This window comes from Myxine glutinosa, chromosome 5, assembly GCF_964187855.1.
Source record: "Myxine glutinosa chromosome 5, kmMyxGlut1.1, whole genome shotgun sequence".
Classification (NCBI taxonomy): Eukaryota; Metazoa; Chordata; class Myxini; order Myxiniformes; family Myxinidae; genus Myxine; species Myxine glutinosa.
The window spans coordinates 105466244-105493642 of NC_136265.1; the positions used below are offsets into that span (position 1 = coordinate 105466244).

The following is a 27399-nucleotide window of genomic DNA, read 5'->3' on the forward strand; positions in this document are numbered from 1 at the left end:
CTGGGCGGGAAATCTGGACTTGCCTCCATCTTGTTTTAACGTATTGCACGTAATATCTTTCTGCCCTATCGAGTTAGCCGTCATGGCCCGTGTGTACGTGGGAAAGCTGAACTACCAGGCGCGGGAGAAGGACGTGGAACGCTTCTTCAAGGGATATGGACGAATGGTGGATATCAGTCTCAAGAGCGGGTACGCGGCCTATACCATTACCTGGCTGTTTATGTATTATTTGCGATTGTGTGTTTAAATAGTTGTAAATGGTCGCTTATTGAAATGGGGCGTCTGTACAAGTGGTATGTGTAAGCTATTAAGGGATGTGCACGTCTCTACAACGTTGAGGAAACGCCAACACGTGGTTGGTCATCTTGGTTCCGACATTTCCATTGTTTCCTCTTTTCTGGGCCTTCCCATGCGAGTCCTTCAGACGGGAGGACGTCAGGTCGATTTGCAAAGCCAGCTTGGATTCGATCATTCATAACTTGTGTGACGTTGAAACCATTCGGCTTGCGTTCTTCAGTCAAAGGGATCATCTATTTATTACGTACTCACGATGGTAATTCACGTCTCGGTGTGCAGGACGCGGGAGGCTTGTCCTCCAGCCACCATCTATTTATTACGTACTCACGAGGGTAATTCGCGTGTTGGTGTGCAGGACGAGGGAGGCTTGTCCTCCAGCCACCATCTATTTATTACGTACTCACGAGGGTAATTCCCGTCTCGGTGCAGGACGAGGGAGGCTTGTCCTCCAGCCACCATCTATTTATTACGTACTCACGAGGGTAATTCACGCCTCGGTGTGCAGGACGAGGGAGGCTTGTCCTCCAGCCACCATCTATTTATTACGTACTCACGAGGGTAATTCGCGTCTTGGTGTGCAGGACGAGGGAGGCTTGTCCTCCAGTCACCATCTATTTATTACGTACTCACGAGGGTAATTCGCGTCTTGGTGTGCAGGACGAGGGAGGCTTGTCCTCCAGCCACCATCTATTTATTACGTACTCACGAGGGTAATTCGCGTCTTGGTGTGCAGGACGAGGGAGGCTTGTCCTCCAGCCACCATCTATTTATTACGTACTCACGAGGGTAATTCCCGTCTCGGTGTGCAGGACGAGGGAGGCTTGTCCTCCAGCCACCATCTATTTATTCCGTACTCACGAGGGTAATTCACGTCTCGGTGTGCAGGACGAGGGAGGCTTGTCCTCCAGCCACCATCTATTTATTACGTACTCACGAGGGTAATTCGCGTCCTGGTGTGCAGGACGAGGGAGGCTTGTCCTCCAGCCACCATCTATTTATTACGTACTCACGAGGGTAATTCGCGTCTTGATGTGTTTGTTTGGTGTGGACTGTTTGCTTGATGGCCTGGAGGGAAGAAGTGCGCTATTGAAGAGTCTGCAGAAAAGTTTTGCAAACCTGGGACGAACGAATGGAGGTGTTAATCCTGGATTTGGGAAGTTGAACCTGCAGGGGCTTTGGAGGATCAGAGGGCTCAGGAGAGGTGGGAATTGTGGAGGAACCGGATGAGTGTGAAATTCCACAAATGTGGCAGCTTGGTTTACACACTACGAGATGTTTCCAAGCGAAATGTGCTTATACTGTAAGATTGTCCAACTTGGTCTCGTTGTTGCATGATAACACCTGTGTCTTTTGTTAGGTGGGACGAAGGTGGCCATTGTCGTTATAGCATGCCGCAGTTGTGTGCGTGTGTGTACGATCTGACACGTTCAGATTTGCCACCACATGTCTCCTATTGACCCACATGTAAACCCCATTAACAACAAGAATGTTTCACATTTTCTTTCATTGATCTAACACTTAGTGGAACTTGGACATGATTCATCTATAGGACGAGGACATTTGTGTGTCGTCGTCTGTGTGTCGTCGTCTGTGTGTCGTCGTCTGTGTGTCGTCGTCTGTGTGTCGTAGTCTGTGTGTCGTAGTCTGTGTGTCGTAGTCTGTGTGTGTGTTTTTATCATCATCATCATCATCTTTCAGCTGATCAGTTGTCAGAGTCGCACTTCTGTGGGTTTGATGCACAGCGTACAAAACGTGCAGCTGCTTTGCCTCATTTTGTGTTTCCATGTGTTACCAGGTTTGCGTTTGTGGAGTTTGAAGACTCGCGGGATGCATCTGATGCTGTGTCCCACTTGAACGGAAGAGAACTAATGGGTATGCGGGTGGTTGTGGAGCATGCCAGGCCTCCACGGCCTGGAGGACCATTGCCACCAATGTGGTCTGCAGGTATGCGAGGGGAAAGGACACTATGTATGGTAGGAGAGGATTTAGAATTGACCTTAAATGTTTGGTTGCCTTAACAGTGGCCGAGTTTTTTTTGTTTATTTACTAAAACGTGTACGGGTGAAGTGTAACTTTACACAAAGACAAATTGCCTTAAAAAAAAAAAAATAACCACCTTTAGAGGCCATTTTTCCCCGCAAAGCGGGGGTTGGACTTTTTCGGGAACCGTGGTTGTTGTTGTTTTTCGGTCCCCTTTTTTGAAGCAATGTTTTACGGCCGGATGCCCTTCCTGACGCCAACCCTTTTTGCCGCCTTTAACGACAAACAGGGAATTACCAGTGAACTGGTACTCAATTGCCTTGTCAGTTCTAATTGACGTGACGTTTTTCATGCACATGCTCCATCTTTTTAAATGCTGAGCGACGAGCAAGGAACTAGCACCTACCAACGGTACCAATTTTTAACTTATTGGTACGAGTCAGCAGGGGTTCGAACAGCCGACCTCCCAGACTCGGAGCGGACGCTCTAACCTTCACACCGCCGGGTCTGCTCCTGCCCATATATAACCCTTTACTATTGATATGCCTTTTGCGAAACGCAAGACTTAAGGGACATCTATCTATAATTCCAGTAATCTCTGTACGTTTGTACGTCTGTACGTTTGTCTGTGACCGCTGTTTCTCGACAACCACGGGTCCGATATACTTTTAACTTGCCAGGTATATTGCTGGGGACCCGAGGATGTGCCTTTTCAAGGTTTCATATTAATCGGACAATTACTTACCGAGCTATGTCCAAAAAACGATTCAACCAATCAGAGAGCAGCGAACTATCGCGTGTGCCGAACGTGGCGGACACACTCTGCCTCGGATGGCACATTTGAGAGCGTATTCATTTATTTCACGTTTGCAAACTATGTTGGCGTTAAACTATGTTTTAAAACTAATAAAAACGAATTTGCGATTCATTCGCTTTCCTGCGCGTTTGTGCACGCGATGGCGATTTCTTTACCAAACTCCGGAAGCCGTTCGCTTTGGACCAAACCATTTCATGTAAATAGAGGGGGGGGATTGTCACCGTACTCGCAAGCCGTTCGCTTTGGACCAAACCATTGCATGTAAATAGAGGGGGGGGATTGTCACCGTACTCGCAAGCCGTTCGCTTTGGACCAAACCATTTCATGTAAATAGAGGGGGGGGATATAATTTTAGATATAGATATAGTACGGGCAATGCCCTAGTAAAGCAGAATTCCACAAACATGACATTGGAAGAGACTTCGGTGTTTTTAATATGAGTGGGGATGCACAAATTTGAAAAGAGCATGTGCATCAAAAATGTGCTCAAAAATGTGAAACTTGGCACATTGTCAGATACTCCGAATGGGGAACAAAAGCATGACAATGATGACAAAAGCATGAAGTGGTATACCAGCCAAAAATGTTAATTGAATTCCTTGTCCCAAAAACCTGAAATTGCATGCACATGATCTATGACCCATTTGTATTGAAATATTAAATTTATGACATCATAGGTCACATGGTTTGGCAGACATATTGGACTGAAGGAAAATATTAAATAATTATATCTCTGATACCGCTCACCCTATCGATGCGAAATTTTACAAATATCAAAATATGAAGGTGTCAAAGATTCCCATCCGTTTCGTGTTGCTAAAACAACGGCACAATAGACACTGATCTTGGTGTCCAGGTGAATGGCACGTTCATGCCAAAGATGTGCCAATCTTCCAAAGGACACGTGCTTTTCCGAGTCTTGATTATCATCATCTGAGTCTTACATCCCCATCATCGATAATTGCATTTTGAGAGGACACCGCCAGGGTAACAGAACTTATCTACAACATTGATTGGCGTGTCATCAATGGTAATGGATGGGGCGGTCGACGCACCTTCTGGTCTCGGCTGAAGCAAGGCCTCGGTCTTCCTGAGGCTAATCGCAAAGCCATAGTGACGAGCAGATTGTGCAAAGGCGTTGATAATAATGAGACTCGCAAAATAAATATGATAATAAAGAGGGACGATAATAGACTTGCAAAAAAAATCATATCGCCCAGCCCTATTTTGTGGTCCATGTGTTATTTCTTTCGTCACCTCACATGTCTGCCACCATGATTAGCATCATAACAATGATATATTGATTGGGTTGCCTCACATTCCTGAGCGGTGACCTTTTATTATGTAATGTTGAGAGTGGTCTTACCTCAACCTTCCCTCTCCCCCCCCCCCCCCCCTTCCCTCAACCATGTAATTAATGACTAAGTTAAGTCCTATCCTGGTAATTGTCGCACGGCGTAGCGAAAGGGGGACTATGGCTTTCCCCTCCGTCCGTGTGTCCGTCCGTCCGTGTGTGCGGGCGTGCGTGTTTGCGTGCGTGCGTAAGCGAAGGACCGCATTCAAATTTGGTGTGTGGGTGCAACCCACGTCAAAATCCAAGATGGCCGCCGCCATGTATGTCTGATGCCATGTATGTCTGAACCTTGTGAGATGAATATCTTGAAAAATAAGCGAAGTACCAACTTCTAATCTGGTGTGTGGGTGTATCTCGGCATAAGGAAGAACGCTGTTTAAAATTGGGTCGCCACGTCAAAATCCAAGATGGCCGCCACCATATATATGTCTGAACCTTGAGCTGAAATATCTCGAAAAATAAGCGAAGTACCAACTTCTAATCTGGTGTGTCGGTGTATCTCGGCATAAGGAAGAAGGCTGTTTAAAATTGGGTCGCCACGTCAAAATCCAAGATGGCCGCCGCCATGTATGTCTGAACCTTGAGATGAATATCTTGAAAAATAAGCGAAGTACCAACTTCTAATCTGGTGTGTGGGTGTATCTAGGCACAAGCAAGAACGCCATTGAAAATTGGGTCGCCACGTCAAAATCCAAGATGGCCGCCTCCATGTATGTCTGAACATTGTGAGCGAAATATCATATCATAGCATGTTTTCTGCGTCTTCCACTTTGTCAACTCACATCACTTCACCGACGGGGGACCTAGGCGTAACGCTTATTATTATTTTATTGGTCTATATTAATTGGTTCATCACCTCCCAAATTGTGCTGAAGTTATGGCAACCAAACATTGTTTACAGATAATGTGAGAAATATGATTTAATTTAGGGAAAGGTGAGGCATGCTGTTTAGAAGGTGGAATGTATATGTATATGGCTAGTGGGTATTGGGAGGAGATATGGTCCTCAAACCTGGTGGTTTTAAAGCTAACGGTATCCTGCCACGCCATCCCAGCATCCACAGGGTAAGGATGTCGAGGCAGGAACTGGCCCAAGGCAGTTCTCCCCCTCCTCTAGTGAAAAGGCCTGGCTGGGCATCGGTCGCGCCTGCCGAATGGGGCGGTGGGGGACCGGATTTGAACCTGCAGCCGGTGTTGGGCCAAGAGGGCGGGGGAGAGGGGGACTGGAATCCAACCTGCGGCCAGCATCTGGAAAAGAGGCTGCGTTTGTACCTCCAATCCACCCGGGGCCGTGCGTGGGCGAGGCAGACCGAGTTGGGGGCGAGCGACGGTATCGTGCTGTGGACGGGATGGAAGGAGAGGGGCCGGACCGGGTGGGAAAGACGGGCGAGCGGGTTGGAGGGCGAGGTCGGAGATGCCTGGGCATGGCGGAGTGGGACGGTTGAGGCCAGTGGTTCCGGGTGGAGGGAAGCAGGGCGTGGCGACATGGCTCGTGGCTGTCAAGCAGAAGGGTGTCCTGGGAGGTGAGCAGTGGATACTTTTGGCTTGTGATGGTATTTGCTACTAACATCTGCCAGGAGCCATGGGTTTAAAAGAGTGCACACAAGGTTGAATTTCAAATGCAAACTGATTTGTGTGTTTCATCATTACCTCAAATCGCAAGAAAGTATTTATTGGGCCTTGTTTATAGTTTGAGATTCTGTATTTGTGTTTATGTTGCTCTACATTCCAGCATTGATGTAAACGACAACAGTTTTGGCACATTTATTTATTTACTCGACCGTCGTTAAAACCTGAAAATCGGTCGATAAACTGTGTTTTTCATTTTTTTCAAACCTCTTTACGAAGAAATAAGAGGTAGGAAAAGTGTAAAAAGATGAGATTTTAGGGACATCAAAGGAGAACCCAAATGCTCAGACCACCAACACGAATCTACCCCTTGAAACCCGACAAAATAGATGTGATGTCTTTCCGTTTTGCAATTTATAAAGCGGGTAATTTTGCGAATACAAGTCAAATTCTTCACGATTAGCTGTGACGTCACACCATGAAGCCGAGCGCCATTTCCGCATTGTTTACGGGTTACATCGCGGTATGATTTAACTGAAGGGACGAATAATTTTCGAGTTTCTTCAAATATGCTGGGTCGATGCGTCCGTGGCGGTTGTAGTCATAAAAAACGGAAATGGTTTTGGTTACACCAATGGTCGAAAGATCCGAGGGTTGCTAAAAGTTGACGAGGTTTGTCCGAAATAGCCAAGTGTGGAACGGGCCTACAGGATGTTCGGTTTACTGTTCGGAACATTTTACGGAACATTATTATAAAACGACAGGGATGAGATGTCAAGATCTCGTGGTTATCCACCACGAATGAGAGGATGCCAACCCCACGATTAAACGGACGAAACAACCGTCCCTCGAAACTGTACAACATCTCCACCAAGCTACCAGCATATGCACACGGGCGATTTGAGTGGTGAATCAAATACCTGTGTTGGTCTGCCAGCAACTTATCTCACCTCGCCACCACCTCCCTCCCCCCTCCACTGGCTGAGGAGATCGACATGGCACAGACACAAAACGGCCACCACTCAAAACTACAACATCGCTACCAAGCTAAAAACATATGCACACGGGCGACCGAACTCACCTCTGCAGATGTGCTGGCTAACATCGTCGCCACCTTGCCCTCTGCAGCTAAAGAGCTCAAAACCACAGCGAACAATACCCACGACCACCCCATTCCCCTCACCCCCCCCCCCCCCCCCTCTCATCAACCATCACCCCACAATACCCACCACCATCCCACGCGAATGCCCAGACAAGCTTGATCTTTAAACTGTTTTCATTCTGAAGGAGACTTTTTTTTTTGTTGTTGTTGTTTTTGTTGTTTTTGTTGTTGTTGTTGTTGTTGTATACTGAATCGAGGCTCGTCAAAGAGCTAACATTTACTTCACAAACAAATCAACCAGACAAACAGAATACCCAAAAAGAGGGAGCTGAAGACAAGATGGGGAGAGAAGGGGAAGCACACAAACACAACATCCGAGAGCAGGGAGATGTGTGGAAGGGAGAGGGCCCGGGGGGAGGAGGCATGGGAAGGGGGGGGGGGGGGAGGGAGAAGTATAAAACACAAGGACACCAAGGACTTCCTGGACAGAAGTTGGTATTTCAAAAAAGTAGAATTGGGGTGAATTTAGCGGGGGTAGAAAAGATCAAGGTTTTGGATGGGGGAAGATAAGAGATGGTGGTGAACAGCTGTTTTAAAGACTTGGAGGGTGGAGTGGGATTTAAGAGGGTGAGGGAGTTTGTTCCAGAGGCAGGAGAAAAGAGGAATGAAGGAGTGAAGGTGAGCAGAGAGTCTTGATTTTGGCAGTTTAACCATAAGAGGGTTGCAGGCAGATCTTGTGCGACCTGTAGGAATATTTGCGGGACAGAGCCCAGAGAGAGCTGGGGGGAGCAAGGCCAGAGAGGAGTCGGTAGAAGACGGAAAGACCACCAACCTGCCTGCGGTGAGTGAGTGAGAGGCCCTTGGAGTTAGCTTAATCGCGGGAGATTCCAATGATTCTGAATGCTTTGGTTTCAACAGCGTGAAGGCGAGCTAGGTGTGAGGCAGGAGCACCAGCCCAGAGGGGAGAGCAGTATTCCATTGAGCTGCGGATGAAAGCCTTGTATGTGGTGAGGAGCTCAGGTGTGCCAAGGAAGGACTTCGCACGACGGAGGATGCCCAGTCGGCGACTGGCTTTGGAGGCCAGATTTGAAATGTGGTTTTCCCAGGAAAGATCATTGCAGATAGTGAGACCCAAAAGCTTGAGTGACAGAACTTCTTGGAGAGGATTATTCAGAAAGTGGATGGGAGGGTTGTCCAGTCGGTCTTTTCGGAGAGACATCGTAAGAGTGTGAGATTTGTCAGGATTGAAAGACATGTTCCACTTGTTTGCCCAGTCTGTGATTTTGTCAAGGTCTGCAGAGAGTGAGGAGGCTGCAGACTGCCGATCTGAGGGATGAAGAATGGAGCGACAGAGAGTAGAGTCGTCAGCAAAGAGATAGAGAGGATTTTCAAGAGAGTCAGAGAGATCATTGATGAAGACCAGAAAAAGGCTGGGGCCCAGAACACTGCCTTGGGGAACTCCAGCCTGAACAGGAAGAGGAGATGAGATAAACCCATTCAGGGCCACACGTTGACTACGACTAGAGAGAAAGTCCGCCAGCCAGGAGATTTCCATGGATACCAAAAGAGGAGAGTTTGGTGAGCAGAGTGAGGTGCCAGACTGTATCGAAGGCACGTGATATGTCAAGGGAGACTGCTCTAATTTCCTGTTTGGCATTGAGGACCTCCATCCTGTGTTGAGAAAGCAGAAGCAGCATGTCCAGAGTGGAGTGTCCAGGTCTGAAACCAAATTGATGATCAGAGATGAAGCCATTGGAGAAGAGGAAAGATTTCATATCTGAAGCAATGATGGATTCCATGACTTTGCTGATAATTGGGAGAAGGCTGATTGGTCTGTAGTTGCTGGGATCTGTTTTTGCACCTTTTTGTGCAAAGTGGTGATGTTGGCAGATTTTCAAGCAGATGGAAGATGACCTTGAGCAAAAGAGAGGGTGAAGAGAACAGAGAGAGGGAGTGAAAGAGCGGAAGAACATGATTTTAGGACCCGTGGGCTGATGCCATCAGGTCCAGTTGCAGAATCAGAGTCGAGGGTTGACAGAAACTTTTCCACCTTGTCAGGAGGAAAGGACAGAGTCCAGGAGCAGCTGGGTACGACTGGGTACGGTGGGTACAGAGAGGGATGGGTTTGGGACACAAGATTTAGAGGCAAACGCAGAGTTGAGGCATTCAGCTTTTTCACGTGCGGAGTCAGCCGTGTGGCCATTTGAGGTGAGGGAGGGGATGGAGGGGGAACAAACACCAGAAACAGATTTGACCAGACGCCACCAGGATTTGGAAGAGGGAGACAGATAAGAGAGTTCGGTCCTGAGAACGGAGAGATATTGTTTCCTGGCTCTCCTGAGGGTGGACACACACTTGTTTCGGGCTTTGTGAAAGGAAATGAGATTTCCTGCCGTTGGATTTGCTTTCCAGGAGACGAAAGCAAGTTGTTTCTGGGCAATAGCCTCACCACAAGATTCCGTGTACCATGGACGGGAGGAAGGGTATGACAACTGAAGACGAGATGGGATAAATCTGTGCATGAGAGAGAGCAATTTACTTTGGAAGAATTCCCAGGATGAGTTGATGTCAGAGGCAGTAGAGATGGGAGACCAGTCCAGATGATTGATGGCTGCTTGAAGACCGTGCCAGTTGGCCTGAGTGAAATGCCAGACTCGTCGACGCTGAGGAGGCTCCTTGAGAATGGTCAGAGAGATGTCCACTTTAACAAGCACATGATCAGAAGAGCCGATTGGAGCAGAAGAAGAGCAGCAGACATTTTCAGGGAAGTTAGTCATAACCAAGTCCAGAAGAGAAGATGCTCCGTTGACTGAGATCCGGGTTGGGAAATTGACAGATTGTGTCAGTCCCAGTGAGTCACAGAAGTCCTTTGCTGAAGAGCCATGGCTGGTGAGAGAGGTACCCACCCCCAGCCAACTGGCATGGTGACAGTTGAAATCACCACATATGAGGAAGAGAGAGTTGGGATGGGTAGATAGAAGTTGGTCCATATGATCAGACAGCGAGATGTAGATGGAGTCATCACTGTTTGGTGGACGGTACAACACACATATGAACAAAAGGTGGGAGCGAAGGGGAAGCCATAGCCAAAGGTATTCCTGGGGGTGAGGTGGAGAGAGGGCAGTGCAGGGCGAGTGAGGAAGAGTTTTTTATAAAGATAGCAACCCCACCTCCAGGACGAGGCTCAGGTCTATCATACCGGAGGAGGGAGTAACCTGGGAAAGATACCAAGGAATCAGAGACATGAAGGAGGAAAGTTTCTGTTAAGCAGATCACGTCTGGTTTGTCAGAAGCAACCTGTATGGAGAGATCAGTTAAGTTTGAGCGAAGGCCCCGGATGTTTGAGGTCCATACTGTTAAGGAAGAGGAAGAGGAAGGGGGAGCATCGGATACAGAACAGGGGGGGGGGGGGGGAGCGGTAGGGTAAGATGTGGAAGAGGTAGGGAGAGCTGTTGAAGGTGTGTCAGAGATTTCAGAATAGCTTGGAGAAAGGGAAGAATGGGGCGGACAAAAGGTTTGATGGTGATTGGGTGAGGCGCAGTGAGGTGTTATTTGAGGAGGGGGAAGAGTGAGGCAGAAGGTTGAGGGAGAAGAAGGTGAAAGTTGGAAGGGGGAAGAAGCGGGGAGGACGCTTTGAGGAGGGGGGGTGAGAGGGGAGTCTAGGAGGGGAGGAGTGAGGGAGGGAGAGTCTCGGAGGGGAGGGGTGAGGGGGGAGTTTAGGAGGGAAGGGGCAGGGGGGGGAGATTTGAAAGGGATGGGTGATGGGGAAGATTTTGGGGGGGAGGGGCAAGGGGGAAGATTTGAAAGAGATGGGTGATGGGGAAGATTTGGAGGGAAGGGGTGAGATTGGATTTTGAAAAGTGTACGATTAATGGAAAACGAACATTTATTGCAAAATGAGTTTCTTGAGACATTCGAGTCAAAAATACATTTGAGGACGCTGAAGGATGGGTGGAGTTCTGGAGAGTTTAGGGAATGAATGAAAGATGCACTGTAAGAGATGGATTTTTTTTTTGGAATGAATAGATTTGGTGAGCAAGTCGAAAGCATTCTTTTATAGAAGAAGAAGAAAAAGGTGTTATAGAATATGACAAAATAAAGTTCTTCAGGGGACAGATGAAACATTTTTTAACAACGTGATCACGTGATCACGAACAACGTGGTCGAAGAACGAACGAACAAATAAGAACAGAGAAGGGAGATTTTTTTTTTTTGTTTGTTTTTTTGAGATTTTAAAACAAGGAAGTATGGGTGAAAAGACTGAAAAACAGAGACCGAAAGTAATTGCAGCGCAATCGAAGAACCGCTGAGACAAAAACAAAAGCCTCAAGCCAAGGGCTGACACGGTAGCCTACTAGTACTACACTAGGCCTCAGAATACACGATACGAAAAAACCGACGATTCTGTACACAGGTATGAAAAACCAACACCGAGAAACCTATTAAAGTCACCCCAATAGGTACATACACCGAAAGAAAGATACAGATTCGACAAAAACACAATTGTGAAAAATTGCTTCACTTCGAAAGCGTGCGCGCAGGGACAGCTTTGAATAGACGTGACGACCAATCTTGCGCATGCGCAGATCTTCAATTGATGGCTGCAAAGATGTATTGTAATGCTGTTTCGTGTTTTGTGAATTAATAAATATGCTCTTGCGACTGGAGTGGGATCGCGTGAGATTTCACGCAAGTACACCACAGCATAGGCCTGACAAATCTTACACCACCCCACACCCCCCTCTCATCTCCCATCACCCCCACAATACCCACCATCATCCCACACCCTTCTCACTATATTGACACTCTCTCACTCTCTCATCTCATCTCATCTCCCAGTGTGTACCCTGGATAAGAATAGGTACGCCGTATCCCTGCGTGTCGTAAGATGCGACTAAGAGGGTTGGCGTCAGGAAGGGCATCCGGCCATAAAAACATTGCCTCAAAAAGAGAACCATGACAATTACAACGACATGTGGGCAGGGTATAGCCCAAAGTGGAGATCGGTTTCTGAGGTTTGGGACATGGAATGTAGGGACAATGACAGGGAGATCAGGAGAAGTGGTGGAAGTATTGGTCAGAAGAAGAGTGGACATATGTTGTGTTCAAGAGACGAGATGGAAGGGAAGTGGTGTGAGAATGGTGAAGGGTAGGCAGGGACAGAAATACAAGTTTGTGTGGCAAGGGTGCCTGGAGGGCGTGAATGGTGTTGCTGTCCTGTTTTCTGAGGAGTTTGTAGACAGTGTGGTGAGTGTGACTCGAGTGAGTGATAGGTTGATGATGGTGAAAATTATGATTGGAAAGCTCTTGGTGAACGTCATCTCGGGATATGCTCCGCAGGTTGGTCGGAGCGATGAAGAGAAGGACAAGTTCTGGTGTGCGATAGAGAAGCTGATGGAAAATGTGAAAGATGAGGAAGTTGTTGTGGTAGGAGGAGACCTAAATGGACATGTGGGAAGGAGTATGGATGGTTTTGACGGAGTTCATGGGGGTTACGGATATGGTGTGAGAAATGGAGAAGGTGAAAGGATTTTGGAGTTTGCTGATGGAGCTGATTTGTTGATTTGTAATACTCAGTTCCAGAAAGAGGATAATAAGCTTGTTACATACACGTCAGGTGGGTCGACGACAACCGTTGACTACCTGATGGTGCGTAGGCGAGATAGGGGGCACCTCCGGGACACAAAGGTGATCCCAGGGGAGGAGGCTGTTTCACAGCACCACTTGGTTGTCTGCGACGTAAGGGTGAAAGGTGCGAGGAGAGCTCGGTGGGTGAAGTACCAACCGAGAATGAAGGTGTGGAGGTTGAAAGAGGTGACAGTAAGGGAGGCATTAAAAGAGAGGCTGAGTAGGGTCGAGGATGATGTGGTTGAGCTTGAAAGTGGTTGGATGTCGATGAAAGCTAGTCTGTTGGGAGCCGTTGGTGAGGTATGTGGATGGACAAAAGGACCACTGAGGCACTCGGAAACATGGTGGTGGGATGATGAAGTTGGAAAGAGGATTGACGAGAAGAGGAAGAAGTTCAAGGAGTGGCAGAAGGCGAAGGGTACGGGAGCAGAAACAGCAGAGCATGAAAGTTATAAGGCAGCCAGGAAGGCTGCAAAGAAAGAGGTAGCAAAGGCGCAGGAGGCATGTAGGAAAATGTTCGGAGAACGCTTGGATTCGGAAGAGGGTCAGAAAGCAGTATTCAGGATTGCAAAGCAGATAGCGAAAGAGAGGTGTGATGTGATGGGGGTGAGTTGCTTGAAGGATGAAGTGGGACAAATCGTTGTCGACCCAGATGGAATTAAAGGAAGATGGAAAAGATATATGGAAATGCTGTTGAATACAGAGAATGAATGGGATGGCAACATAGAGAGTAACCCAGTTTTAGGACCGGCAGAGAAGATAACTGAGAAGGAAGTTGAGGAAGCGATAAAAGCAATGAAGGGTAGAAAAGCGGGAGGGCCGACGGGGATTGTGGGAGATATGTTGAAGGCAGCAGGACGTTGGGGGTGTGAAGAGAATGACAGAGATCTGTAATCTGGTGGTGAAAGAAGGCCGCATTCCAGTGGATTGGGAACTGAGTACCCTCGTCCCTCTATACAAGGGGAAAGGTGACCCTCTGGAGTGTGGCTCGTACCGAGCGATAAAGTTATTGGAGCATGGAATGAAGGTATTGGAAAGGCTGTTGGAGAGGAGGATAAGGAAGAAAGTGAAGATCGACGAAATGCAGTTTGGATTCATGCCAGGAAGAGGAACGACAGACGCGCTTTTCATTGTGAGGCAGTTGCAGGAGAAGTACATGGAGAAGAGGAAGAAGTTGTTTCTTGGGTTTGTTGATCTGGAGAAAGCATTCGATCGGGTTCCACGCAAAGTATTGACATGGGCATTGAGGAAGTTAGGAGTGGAGGAATGGTTGATCAGAGTAGTGATGGCAATGTACAAAAGAGCGCGCACAGCTGTAAGGACGAAGGACGGGAACAGTGGTGAGTTTGAGGTGACGGTGGGAGTGCATCGGGTCGGTACTAAGTCCACTACTATTTGTAGCTGTGATGGAGGTGCTGGCTCAGAACGTAAAGGAGGGTTTACCGTGGGAGTTGTTGTATGCAGATCATCTGGTGTTGATTGCGGAAAGTATGGATGGACTGAAGGAAAAGATGAACACGTGGAAGGAATGTTTGGAGACAAAAGGTCTGAAGGTGAATATCGGAAAGACGAAGGTGATGGCAAGTGGTAAAGCATGTGGTGAGGTGGAAAGAACTGGGAAGTGGCCCTGTGCTGTGTGTAGGAATGGTGTCGGAGTGAACTCCATTCAGTGTACAATGTGCGCTGAGTGGGTTAATCAAAAATGTAGTGGTCTGAGAGGGTCATTAACCAGTGTGGCAGCTACATTCAAATGTAAGGTGTGCACAGAGGGAGCTGCAGATGGAGGAAATGTTGAGTTCGATCTTGGAGACGGCGTGAAGCTGGAAGGTGTGAAAACATTTTGCTACCTCGGAGACATGCTGAATGGAGAAGGTGGATCAGACTCGGCAACGGTTGCTCGAGTGAGATGTGCATGGAAGAAATTTCGGGAATTGAGTGGCGTGCTGATGATGAGGGGAGTGTTGTTGAAGCTGAAGGGAAAGGTGTATGCTGCATGTGTGAGAAGTGTTATGATTTATGGGAGCGAGACATGGGTAATGAACGTAGAGCAGCAACGAAGGTTGGAAAGGGTGGAAATGCGAATGGTTCGACGGATGTGCGGAGTATCGTTGAGAGAGAGGAAGACAAATGATGAATTGCGAAAGATGATGGGAATAGAGCCTGTGATTGATGCTGTGAAGAGGAACAGGTTGAGATGGTTTGGTCATGTGTTGAGGAATGATGAAAGTGACTGGTTGAGAAGAGTGATGGAAATGAATGTAGAAGGAAGTAGAAGACGGGGAAGACCGAGAAAGACTTGGCTAAAGATGGTGGAAGAAGAAATGCGGGCAAGGGGGTTAACAAGGAGAGATGCAGAAAATAGTGCAAAATGGAGAAGATTGTCATGGGGACCGCAAGGCTAACCCCCGCTCTAGCAGGGAAAATGGCCTTTTAAAATGCATGTTGTTGTTGTCTCACTCTCTCATCTCCCATCAACCATCACCCCTACAATACCCACCACATTCCCACACCCCCTCTCATCTCCCATCAACCATCACCCCCATAATACACACCATCATCGCACACCATCACCCCGCCCCCTCACACAATCCCTCATCAACCGTCACCCGAGCTAACAATACCCACCACCATCCCACACCCTCCCCGCACACCCCCCTCACTCCCCATCACACATCCCCCCTCAATACCCACCACCATCCCACACCCTTCCCGCCCCCCCCCCTCGCTCCCCATCACACATCCCCCCCACAATACCCACCATCATCGCACACCATCACCCCGCCCCTCTCGCACAATCCCTCATCAACCGTCACCCTAGCTAACGATACCCACCACCATCCCACACCCTCCCCGCACACCCCCCCTCACTCCCCATCACACATCCCCCCTCAATACCCACCACCTTCCCACACCCCCTCTCATCTCCCATCAACCATCACCCCCACAATACCCACCGAGCTTGAGGTAAAGTTTCTCTATGTAAATTGCCATTTGGATCAAGGTGAGGACATGGTGTGACGTCACTGGCAAATCTAAATTTGACACTTTCGGGCTATTTCCGACACTTTCTTGTTGGCAAAAAGATTTCAAAATACCTTTCCCTTCAAATTAGACCCTGCTTGATTTTCGAGAGAAAAAAACAAGAACGAGAGTCTAACAACGGCGCAGCCGGGCTTGGATCTGCTGAGTGGAGGATCTGCTGGTTCCTCTGTCATGTGGCGAGATCCTCAGCTCTGATTGATGGATGTTTGTGAGGGACCGATATACAATGGACAAACAAACGCTTTTCCATATGGCCTCGCCCTAAAAGAAATTGCGTTTGGATTCCCCTTTAGCAAAAAAGAAACCGCTGCATCCCACAAGGATGTGTAAATTGGATGAGAGTTTTCGGTTCCACAGTTGAACAAATCTGAAGAATGTTCAATTGCTAAACATCTTCATTCTCATGCAAGAAACTACTAAGTATCCCTGTGTTTGAGCCCAGCTTTTTAGTTGAGTGTGCAAGTTATGATTAGTTCAGAAATGTAGGCAGGAGCCAATGTAAATTAGGCTTTAAATTTTTTTCAACAAACATTTTTGGCGCTTCAAAAATTTCACTTTCCGGCGCTGCTCTCCTTGTTGCAGCCTGAAGCACACCAAGCCAAGCATTCAATCACACCGGCCTTATTTATAGGTTATCACACTCAAAATCTATTTCTACACATAAAGAAAAAGGAAACAAAGACTGGAGAAGAGGGGGAAAAACCGGATTAGGCCAGCACGAGAAGGAAGGAGTGGGCAGCCAGAGCTGGGGTCAGTACGAGAGGGAAGGAGTAGGCAGCCAGGGCTGGGGCCAGTACGAGAGGGAAGGAGTAGGCAGCCAGGGCTGGGGCCAGCACGAGAGGGAAGGAGTAGGCAGCCAGGGCTGGGGTCAGTACGAGAGGGAAGGAGTAGGCAGCCAGGGCTGGGGTCAGTACGAGAGGGAAGGAGTAGGCAGCCAGGGCTGGGGGCCAGCACAAGGCATGAGAGGGAAGGAGTAGGCAGCCAGGGCTGGGGCCAGCACGAGAGAGAAGGAGTAGGCAGCCAGGGCTGGGGCCAGCACGAGAGAGAAGGAGTAGGCAGCCAGGGCTGGGGCCAGCACAAAAGAGGAGTAGGCAGCCAGGGCTGGGGTCAGTACGAGAGGGAAGGAGTAGGCAGCCAGGGCTGGGGCCAGCACGGGAGAGAAGGAGTAGGCAGCCAGGGCTGGGGTCAATACGAGAGAGAAGGAGTAGGCAGCCAGGGCTGGGGGCCAGCACAAGGCATGAGAGGGAAGGAGTAGGCAGCCAGGGCCGGGGCCAGCACGAGAGAGAAGGAGTAGGCAGCCAGGGCTGGGGCCAGCACGAGAGAGGAGTAGGCAGCCAGGGCTGGGGCCAGCACGAGAGAGAAGGAGTAGGCAGCCAGGGCTGGGGCCAGCACTAGGCACGAGAGGGAAGGAGTAGGCAGCCAGGCCTGGGGCTAGCACGAGAGAGAATGAGTAGGCAGCCAGGGCTGGGGCCAGCACAAGGCACGAGAGGGAAGGAGTAGGCAGCCAGGGCTGGGGCCAGCACGAGAGGGAAGGAGTAGGGGGCCAGCACAAGAGGGTAGGAGTAGGCAGCCAGGGCTCTGGGGCCAGCACGAGAGGGAAGGAGTAGGCAGCCAGAGCTGGAGGGTGCTACTTATGTAATCAATCCCAAGGGAGGACCTACAGTCCAGTGGTCCAGAAAGAGGTCTGAAGAGGAGAGACCCAGACGATGCGGATGGGAGCGGTACTGTATCCTCCAGTATCCACTCAAGGCCAGGTTGGGGGGATCCGAACTGGAGGAGCTGCAGCGAGAGTTCGAAATGAGCACTGCATTCAAGGTGGGCCCCAATGCAGGCCCCAACAGTAGGGCCAGCAGTAGGGGGGGGGGGAATAAAGAAGAAAAGAAAGGTCACACACCTTAACACCTCCCCCCCTTAAAGAAGAGAACTTTACCCCAAGCAATGTTTTCTTTTAAAAAGGCTAGTACACACCTTTACAAAGGCAGATTAGTTTCAACACAACATAAACAGTGCAATAAACAAACAGCCACATCTCGTTGTGACAGTTACAGGCATCATAGCTAATATGCATGTGCATGAAATTCTCTTAAGCTCGAGATAGAGCATCTGCAATGACATTATCTCGACCCGAAATATGTACAATTTTCAAGGGGTACGGGTGTACTAAAAGCCCCCATCAGTTCCCTCTCAGGTTCTTGTAGAGCAACGCTGTCTGATTCGCTAGAGTCAATATCTTGATGCTTTCTATGACCTACCAACTGGCCGGCGGAGGTCGGCCTCACACTCATAGTACCTTTTAAGCATATTAACGTGGCACACCCGGAGGGGTTTCCATCTGTCAGGGGTCCGCAACACGTAGTTCACCTCACTCAGCTTATTTTCGACCAAGTAGGGACCGCTAAACTTCGCCAATAGGGGCTCCCCAGGCAGAGGTAGTAAAACTAGCACTTTGTCTCCAGGCCTAAAACTACGAGCTGTCGCATTCAGGTCAAAACGGGCCTTCATTACTTGCTGAGATACTTTCAAATGTTCCTTGGCGACATAGCAGGGGGTGGTAAGTCTTTTCTGGAAAGTACATACGTTGTCCCGAAGGTTAGGGTTCTCAGTCTCTTCGAGGAATCTCTTCCACTACTGGGGAAACACAAACCCTATCACCAGCCAAATCATTTCCCAATACGAAACTAATACCCTCCATGGGGAGAGTGGGGACTATTCCTACCATCATGGGTCCTGTGACCAAATCAGACCAAGTTCACCCTATGTAAGGGGACTGGGACATTACGACCTGCAATGCCCTGGATTAAGGCACTCGCTTTCACCGAACTACTCAGTCAATGGTAAAATATTAGACAACATCAACGACTGGGCTGCCCCAGTATCCCTCAGAATAACTACGGACTTGACTTTCCCGTCCCAAGACACTTGGCCCTTTGACGCAAAGGGTTTATAACGGTCCTGTACGGGGCTCGTAAGGTCAGCAGTATCCTCAGCCTTAACAGAAAGGGCACCATCATTGTGGCTGTCCACTTTGGTTCGACCGCGGAGTCTCCCTACTTCTCCTCCCTTTGCAGTTTCCAACAATTCGACTTCAGATGTCCCCTCTGTATACAGTAATAACACTTTGGGGCCGTTCCCCGGTGAGATGCCTGATTTGAGCACTCAAACTGTCTACCCAGACACGGCCACACCAATGGACCCCTATGGTCTGTCCACTCCCCCTCTGACCGGTCCTCACTAACCCCCTTCTTGTTATCCCAGGTAGTACCGTAACGAGGAAAACCAAGGCCTCTCTTACGGGTAAGTTCATAATCATCTGCACCAACAGCAGTTTTTTTTTTTCAACTCGCCAACCATATGATCCGTAAGGTGTGTCCTAATGTCCAAGGGGATACTGTTCCTAAACTCTTCCTTCAAGATAACCTCCCTTAGATTACCATAGGTCCTATCCACTTGCAGAGAACTATACCACCGATCAAAACCCATTTCCTTCTCCCTCGCAAATTCAACAAATGTCTGCCCAGCCTGTCTTTTTAAGGTTCGGAACTTCTGCCTGTATGCTTCCGGAACTTGCTCATAGGCTGACAACACAGCCCGTTTAACAACCTCATAATTCTCCAACTGATCCTCTGACAGAGCTGAATACACTTCCGGGGCTCTCCCTACGAACCCACTTTGTAGTAGCAGGGTCCAGTATTGTACGGGCCACTGAAGACGTTTGGCTATCTTTTCAAAAGACAGAAAAAACGTTTCCACCTCCTTGTTAAACTTGGGAACAAGCCTAATGTTCCGAGCCACATCAAAGAAACGGGAGAGATCATTTGGACCCCCACCTGAATCGATGGAATGGGCCTGTCCCATCTGAATTTCTAATTTTCTTAACTCAAACTCTAGTTGCCGTTCTTCTTTTTCCCTTTCCTTTTCTTATTTTTCTCTTTCAAACTCTCTTCGCCTTTCTTATTTTTCCCTTTCCTTTTCTTCTTTTTCTCTTTCAAACTCCTTGCCTTTCTTTGTCTTCTAACTTTAGTCTGAGCTTTCTTCTGATTCTATCCTGGCCAATTCCAAGGCTTCACTCCTCAACTTTGCCCACGGTTCTAAACCCATGCGACTGACAATAGTCGAAACAATGTCCGCCTTTTTCATACCAGATGTCCCACTAACCCCAAGATGATCAGCTGCAGCTCGTAACTCTACCTTACATAACAGTTCTACATCTTACACCGATAGCCCCTTCTCCACAAATTCCTTCACTTCAAAATCCATCTCCTCAGCCATGGTGTATGACAGCAGTAAATATTGAAGTACCAGCACCGTAAACAAAAGTCAAATTATCTGCCAATTAGTGGGGCAGCTTAGCATAACAATTGTGCATTTTGTGAGGAAAGCACCAAATTTGGCACACTAGTAGACTATCATATTATGAAAAGATCTGGATATTGGGCCATCTCAGATTCAGAGATTTGATTTTTGCAAGATTTCGATTCGATTGGGATCGAAGAGAACACCTTCTTCGTCTTCTGTACAGTGAAGTTGCCAGCCCTGAATTCTCTGGCTACATCTGGGTGCTTCATTGGGAGTGCAACCATGTCCCTCAGGTGAACAGGGACCCACCTGGCATAGTGTGTGTGGTCTAAGGCATGGAACCATGGGACCAGTTCCGTCAGGGCATCAAGGTACATCGTGAATGAAGCCTGCCGCAGAGAACGCACGTAGACCAGTACCAACATCTCCAGTTCCAGCACAGTTGCCCAGTACTGAAAGTTGGGAATGTCTTCTCCTCTCTGGTGACACCAGTCTTCGAACTCAGGCAGGTCTTCTGCATCATCAGCATATGTCATACAGTGGCGTTCATACGCACGGTGTTGCAGGATGTGCAGTGCCGCTGCAGTGATTTGATGAGCTCTTCTTGTGCGGGTGACGTGGGCAGCTCGTAGGAAGGAGTCGGCCATCCCTGGCGTTGCAATCTCAGCTTGCAAATCTTGGAAAAATCAAATCTCTGAATCTGAGATGGCCCAATATCCAGATCTTTTCATAATATGATAGTCTACTAGTGTGCCAAATTTGGTGCTTTCCTCACAAAATGCACAATTGTTTGCTATATTTAGCTTAGCTGCCAGACTAAATGAGAAAACCCAATGCGAAGAAGAAAAAAAAAATCCAAGACAGGTATCATATAATCCAGCTCCCGGACAAGCCCCCAATTTGTTACGGCCTGAAGCACACCAAGCCAAGCATTCAAGCACACCGGCTTTATTTATAGGTTATCACACTCAAAATCTTTTTTCTACACATAAAGAAAAAGGAATCAAAGACTGGAGAAGAGAGGGGAAAACCGGATTAGGCCAGCATGAGAGGGAAGGAGTTGGCAGCCAGGGCTGGGGCCAGCACGAGAGGCAAGGAGTAGGCAGCCTGGGCTGGGGCCAGCACAAGAGGGTAGGAGTAGGCAGCCAGAGCTGGAGGGTGCTGCTTGTGTAGTCAGTCCCAAGGGAGGACCTACAGTCCAGTGGTCCAGAAAGAGGTCTGAAGAGGAGAGACCCAGACGATGCGGATGGGAGCGGTACTGTATCCTCCAGTATCCACTCAAGGCCAGGTTGGGGGATCCGAACTGGAGGAGCTGCAGCGAGAGTTCGAAATAAGCACTGCATTCAAGGCAGGCCCCAATGCAGGCCCAGCGGTAGCAAGGTTTTAATCAGTCAACCTTCAGGTGCAGAGGTGGCCGCAGGGGTTGATCCAGCACAACCTTCAGGTGGAGAGATTGCAGATAAAAACACTACAAACACACGGAAAGGCACTCTGCCATGAGCCCTCCTCCAAACCAGCCCCTCTCTCCTCTGAATCACCCTCCTGGTCCCTCCCCTGCCCCACAGTCAATCATAGGCTTTATACCCATGGACAACACCACTTGGTCTAACTCACGGGGGGTGGGCAGAAGTAAAAGAAAGGTCACAGACCGTAACACTCCTCCCCTTCGCTTTTCGTCGCTGCTCTCCTCCCCTTTGCTTTTCAGTGCTGCTCTCCCCCTACACTTTTCGGCATTTCTTTCCTCCCCTTCGCTCTTCGGCGCTGCTCTCCTCCCCTTCGCTTTTCGGCGCTGCTCTCCTCCCCTTCGCTTTTCGGCGCTGCTCTCCTTCCCTTCGCTTTTCGGCGCTGCTCTCCTTCCCTTCGCTTTTCGGCGCTGCTCTCCTTCCCTTCACTTTTCGGCGCTGCTCTCCTTCCCTTCACTTTTCGGCGCTGCTCTCCTTCCCTTCGCTTTTCGGCGCTGCTCTCCTCCCCTTCGCTTTTCTGCGCTGCTCTCCTCCCCTTCGCTTTTCAGCGCTGCTCTCCTCCCCTTCACTTTTCAGCGCTGCTCTCCTCCCCTTCGCTTTTCAGTGCTGCTCTCCCCTTCGCTTTTCGGCGCTGCTCTCCCCTTCGCTTTTCGGCGCTGCTCTCCTTCCCTTCACTTTTCGGCGCTGCTCTCCTTCCCTTCACTTTTCTGCGCTGCTCTCCTTCCCTTCACTTTTCGGCGCTGCTCTCCTCCCCTTGGCTTTTCGGCGCTTCTCTCCTCCCCTTGGCTTTTCGGCGCTTCTCTCCCCTTGGCTTTTCGGCGCTTCTCTCCTCCCCTTGGCTTTTCGGCGCTTCTCTCCTCCCCTTAGCTTTTCGGCGCTTCTCTCCTCCCCTTGGCTTTTCGGCGCTTCTCTCCTCCCCTTGGCTTTTCGGCGCTTCTCTCCTCCCCTTGGCTTTTCGGCGCTTCTCTCCTCCCCTTGGCTTTTCGGCGCTTCTCTCCTCCCCTTGGCTTTTCGGCACTTCTCTCCTCCCCTTGGCTTTTCAGCGCTTCTCTCCTCCCCTTGGCTTTTCGGCGCTTCTCTACTCCCTTTGGCTTTTCGGCGCTTCTCTCCTCCCCTTGGCTTTTCGGCGCTTCTCTCATCCCCTTGGCTTTTCGGCGCTTCTCTCCTCCCCTTGGCTTTTCGGCGCTTCTCTCCTCCCCTTGGCTTTTCGGCGCTTCTCTCCTCCCCTTGGCTTTTCGGCGCTTCTCTCCTCCCCTTGGCTTTTCGGCGCTTCTCTCCTCCCCTTGGCTTTTCGGCGCTTCTCTCCTCCCCTTGGCTTTTCGGCGCTTCTCTCCTCCCCTTGGCTTTTCGGCGCTTCTCTCCTCCCCTTGGCTTTTTGGCGCTTCTCTCCTCCCCTTGGCTTTTCGGCGCTTCTCTCCTCCCCTTGGCTTTTCGGCGCTTCTCTCCTCCCCTTTGCTTTTCGGCGCTTCTCTCCTCCCCTTGGCTTTTCGGCGCTTCTCTCCTCCCCTTGGCTTTTCGGCGCTTCTCTCCTCCCCTTGGCTTTTCGGCGCTTCTCTCCTCCCCTTGGCTTTTCGGCGCTTCTCTCCTCCTCTTGGCTTTTCGGCGCTTCTCTCCTCCTCTTGGCTTTTCGGCACTAGTCTCCTCCCCTTGGCTTTTCGGCGCTTCTCTCCTCCCCTTGGCTTTTCGGCTCTTCTCTCCTCCCCTTGGCTTTTCGGCGCTTCTCTCCTCCCCTTGGCTTTTCGGCGCTTCTCTCCTCCCCTTGGCTTTTCGGCGCTTCTCTCCTCCCCTTGGCTTTTCGGCGCTTCTCTCCTCCCCTTGGCTTTTCGGCGCTTCTCTCCTCCCCTTGGCTTTTCGGCGCTTCTCTCCTCCCCTTGGCTTTTCGGCGCTCCTCTCCTCCCCTTCGCTTTCCGGCGCTTCTCTCCTCCCCTTCGCTTTTCGGCGCTTCTCTCCTCCCCTTCGCTTCAGCAGTTTGCTCGTTTCTCTCCTCTTCACCTTTGCGCGTTTCTCTCCTCCTCTTCACCTTTGCTCGTTTCTCTCCTCCTCTTCACCTTTGCTCGTTTCTCTCCTCCTCTTCACCTTTGCTCGTTTCTCTGCTCCTCTTCACCTTTGCTCGTTTCTCTGCTCCTCTTCACCTTTGCTCGTTTCTCTACTCCTCTTCACCTTTGCTCGTTTCTCTACGCCTCTTCACCTTTGCTCTTTTCTCTACTCCTCTTCACCTTTGCTCGTTTCTCTACTGCTCTTCACCTTTGCTCATTTCTCTACTCCTCTTCACCTTTCCTTGTTTCTTTACTCCTCTTCAACTTTTCCTCGTTTTTCTCCTTTTCATCTTTCCTTGCTCCTCCCTTCCCTCCTCCTCCTTCATGGCTCTCCGTTTTCTGTCAGGGAGGTATATCTGGTTTTAAATCAGCGTAGCAGTGAAATTAACAAGCGTCTCTAATCTGATAAAGCTTTAAGTATTTATTGATATTTTAAAATTATTGAGCAATATTTTTGCTTAGTTTGGTTATGGTGGTTGTTGTCTGGATATTCAAGTTGGAGTGTTTGATGTCGACTGGGTGTTTGTACAGGATTTGGTGGGAGGAGATCTGGCTATGGTCCTCCAATGCGCACGGATTATCGCCTCATTGTAGAAAACCTCTCCAGTCGCTGCAGCTGGCAGGACCTCAAGGTATGGATTTGATATGCACATTGGTACATTTGTACTTTCAGATTTTGCCTCAGGTGTGGCTCTGGTTCCACATTTCCACTATCGAGTCGTTTTATTTATATGGGAAAGGTGCAACAGACAAATATTCTTTCGGAATGGAGATTTATGGAAAGCAAAATAGGATACTCTGGACCGGGGGAAGTCATGCGAGCATGAGACGCCTGTTGAATGCTGGCAGACACAGCACCTAGTTCAATGCCCATCTGAGGGATGGTGCACACATTGATGCCTTCCTGCATGCACAACACCAGGGTGCTGGTTTATTACTTGGCCAAGATATGACCCAGGCACACCAGCTCAAATGTGAAAGCACACACACACCGTTTGGCTATCCTGCAACCATTCAACGTCAAAAGGACTGGTGTCTCATAATGGCCTTGTGCTACGTGTGATGTGTGTGCAAGCTCTTCCGTCCATGAGCCTGTCTTTGCCTCAACTGAGAGCAGTATGCCCAACTTGATGCAGTTATTGCATCATTGTTCTCACTCTTACAATATTACAATGGAAAATTCAGTTTGGTTTGGCATTCTTGCACGTGATTATTACGAACTGGTGCTGTGAGGCCTGCGCGGTTTTCCGGCTTTCTTTGGAAGGGGTTCCCCAGCTGCTCTGAATTGGGCACCCCCGTTCAGGTTATAAAACAGACTCGGGAGTCGCTAAATAGATTGCATTAATCTTTCTGATGCCCCTGGCCCTTCAGCTGTGGCTGTTGGTGACTATTTTTGGCCAAGCTCGAGTTGTATTTTGAAGAGTAGCTAACACTTCTGGGTCATGCAAATATTCTGACCTGTCTTCCTGTGGTCTTCCTTGTATACCCGTGTGTTATAAAAAAAAAATCTTCACGCTTGCTTCACAGTCATTTCCTTTCCCTCCCCAAGGATCATATGCGCCAGGCTGGTGAAGTGACGTATGCCGACACACACCGCAAGAGGCCCAGTGAGGGTGTGATTGAATACCGCACATATACAGATATGAAACGGGCAATGGACACGTTGCAGGGCACGGAGCTTTATGGGAGAAAGATTCACCTCACACTGGAAAGGCCAACTCGGGATCGGTCAGGCACTCGAAGTCAATCCAGGTCGGAATTTCTTCCTAAATCGTTTGTCATCTTTGCATCTTCCTTGCATTTCCCCCACTCTTTCATTTCATCTTGTTACATTTATTTATTTATTTATTTTGATTACCACATTTCATTCTCTTCCCCGCTAAAGGTCACGCTCTCGCACTCCACGTCGATCTCGAAGTGCAAGCCGTTCCTGCAGCGATGGTGGGGATCAAGCCAGGTGGGTCTTTCAGTCTTCCTTTTTTGTCTGCAAAGACTATTTGTTATCCCGAAGACTAAGTTCCTGTAACTACTGTGTCTTCAAAAAAAGGTCTTTTGTTGGAGCAAAAGGAAATGATCCAGTATGTTCGGTGCTATGCCAGGAGTGACGTGGCAAAGCAAGGCAGTCACCTATTCCCTTGCCCGTCCCTTTACACCTCCTCCGCCATATTGTCCCCCAGATCACGCAGCCGCCAGCAGTCGCACTCGCAGTCTCGATCACGCTCGGGATCTGAGGACAATCAGACTAAGCGTTCAAGAAGCGGCACTGGCGATAGTCCCAAGAGCAAGACTCGATCGCACTCTCGTTCAAGATCTCGTCGCTCGCGTTCCCCGTCATGCCGATCCAATTCGCCCGCATGTAAGCAGTCTCGATCTTTGACTCCCCGGCGATCTTCGCCGCCCGCGGAGCGCGTTTCCAGATCCCCGCAAGCCAAGCACTCGTGCTCCCCTGACGTCGATCGTTCTCGTTCAGCAAGCAAGTCTCGCTCTCCAGCCAATGTCAACCGGAGTCGCTCGCCAGCACGGGACAAGGTCCGGGAACGAGCTCGCTCTGCAAGCAGGGATCGGGAACGAGCTCATGGTCGAGACCGACGCAGAGAACGAGGTGGTAGACAAAGAGTAATGTCGCGTTCTCCTACCAAATCCCACTCGAGTTCTCGTTCTCCTGCCGATCGTTCCCACTCTCGCTCTGTCAGCCCACGTTGATATTCCTTATTATTTCTCACCTGTTGTTTATGCCTCATCCCTCCCATTAGTCTTTCCCCGCATGACTCTCATCCTCCTTCCTTCCTTCCCCTTCCTCCATTTCCCAGTTGCTCCCAATCCCTTATGCTTCCTGTTCGGCCTGCTCTCGAGCATTCAATAATACCGGTGGAAGTTCTGTGCATCGACTTGGCTTTCACTACTGTGAAGGGGGTGGGTGGGTGGGTGGTTGGAGAGTCGGGGCAAGTGGGTTCAGGTGGAATGAAATAATTGCAACGTCAAACTGATAAAGCTGTATTCCAGGAAAATACCAAATCATTTACTGTATTTTTTACTACCTGGACTATTTTATCTCAACTTTGCATTGCCACCAAGTTGCTGTATCGGTCCAACTTACAGCATCGTCGGATTTGCCATTGTAATGGAATAACGCTGCACGGTGTCATGCGCAATGCAGTACCACGCAATGTTTCATGGAAAGGGTGTTGGCTGTCGGACACGAGTTGTTTTGGCCTGATTTGTTGTGGAACAATGCATTTTGTTTTGTTTATGGGTGGGAGTGTTTCACCCACCTGTCCCTTAAGTTTTGTGCATTCTCTTGACATTTTACGGTCATATTAAAAAAGATAAGCTTTTGAATGTCTGAAATCCCACCCACAACCCCCTCTCCCCACCTTAATAAACTGAAAATGGTATAGTTGTAAAATGTTAAACTTCTGCTGTAACCAGTTGGTTTCATGTTTGTACAGATTTCAACAACAATTTGTCATTTCTGTGTCCAGTTAGTTCACTTTTTGATTCAGATTCACCAAGCTGTTTTCATTTTGTTGGTGTCGACTGGTACAAATGCAAAAAAAAACAAAAAACAGGGGGGGCGGGGGCATACGAAGTAAGCCGTTTCCATTGACTTCAATCTCCGCTAATTCTTCCTGATCACCAGCCGGTTTTAAATGTTCAAACCCAGTTAGCTGGTATACCGACAGTCGTGCTGGGCTTGTCAAACTATATACCGACTTCGTCCGGCTGGGTCTTAATTTTTATTTTCCTTTACTTTTAAATCTTCCACTTTGCATTTGTAAGTTTGCTATTTTATAAATAAAGTTTCATACAATGGC

The 27399-nt window shown here is 49.0% G+C and overlaps 1 protein-coding gene across 2 annotated transcripts; it reads left to right on the top strand.

The window, feature by feature from the left end:
* LOC137427280 (uncharacterized) lies at positions 1 to 27399 on the top strand. 2 transcript variants are annotated; one of them, XM_068116668.2, is made up of 7 exons: positions 1 to 189; positions 2093 to 2241; positions 19045 to 19083; positions 24116 to 24216; positions 25134 to 25336; positions 25470 to 25541; positions 25762 to 27399. In XM_068116668.2, exons 1-7 carry the CDS (start codon positions 83 to 85, stop codon positions 26285 to 26287), a joined length of 1197 nt encoding a protein of 398 aa, XP_067972769.1. In that variant the 5' UTR covers positions 1 to 82; the 3' UTR covers positions 26288 to 27399. The 2 variants fall into 2 exon arrangements, with proteins under 2 accessions (XP_067972769.1, XP_067972770.1); XM_068116669.2 differs by lacking the exon at positions 19045 to 19083.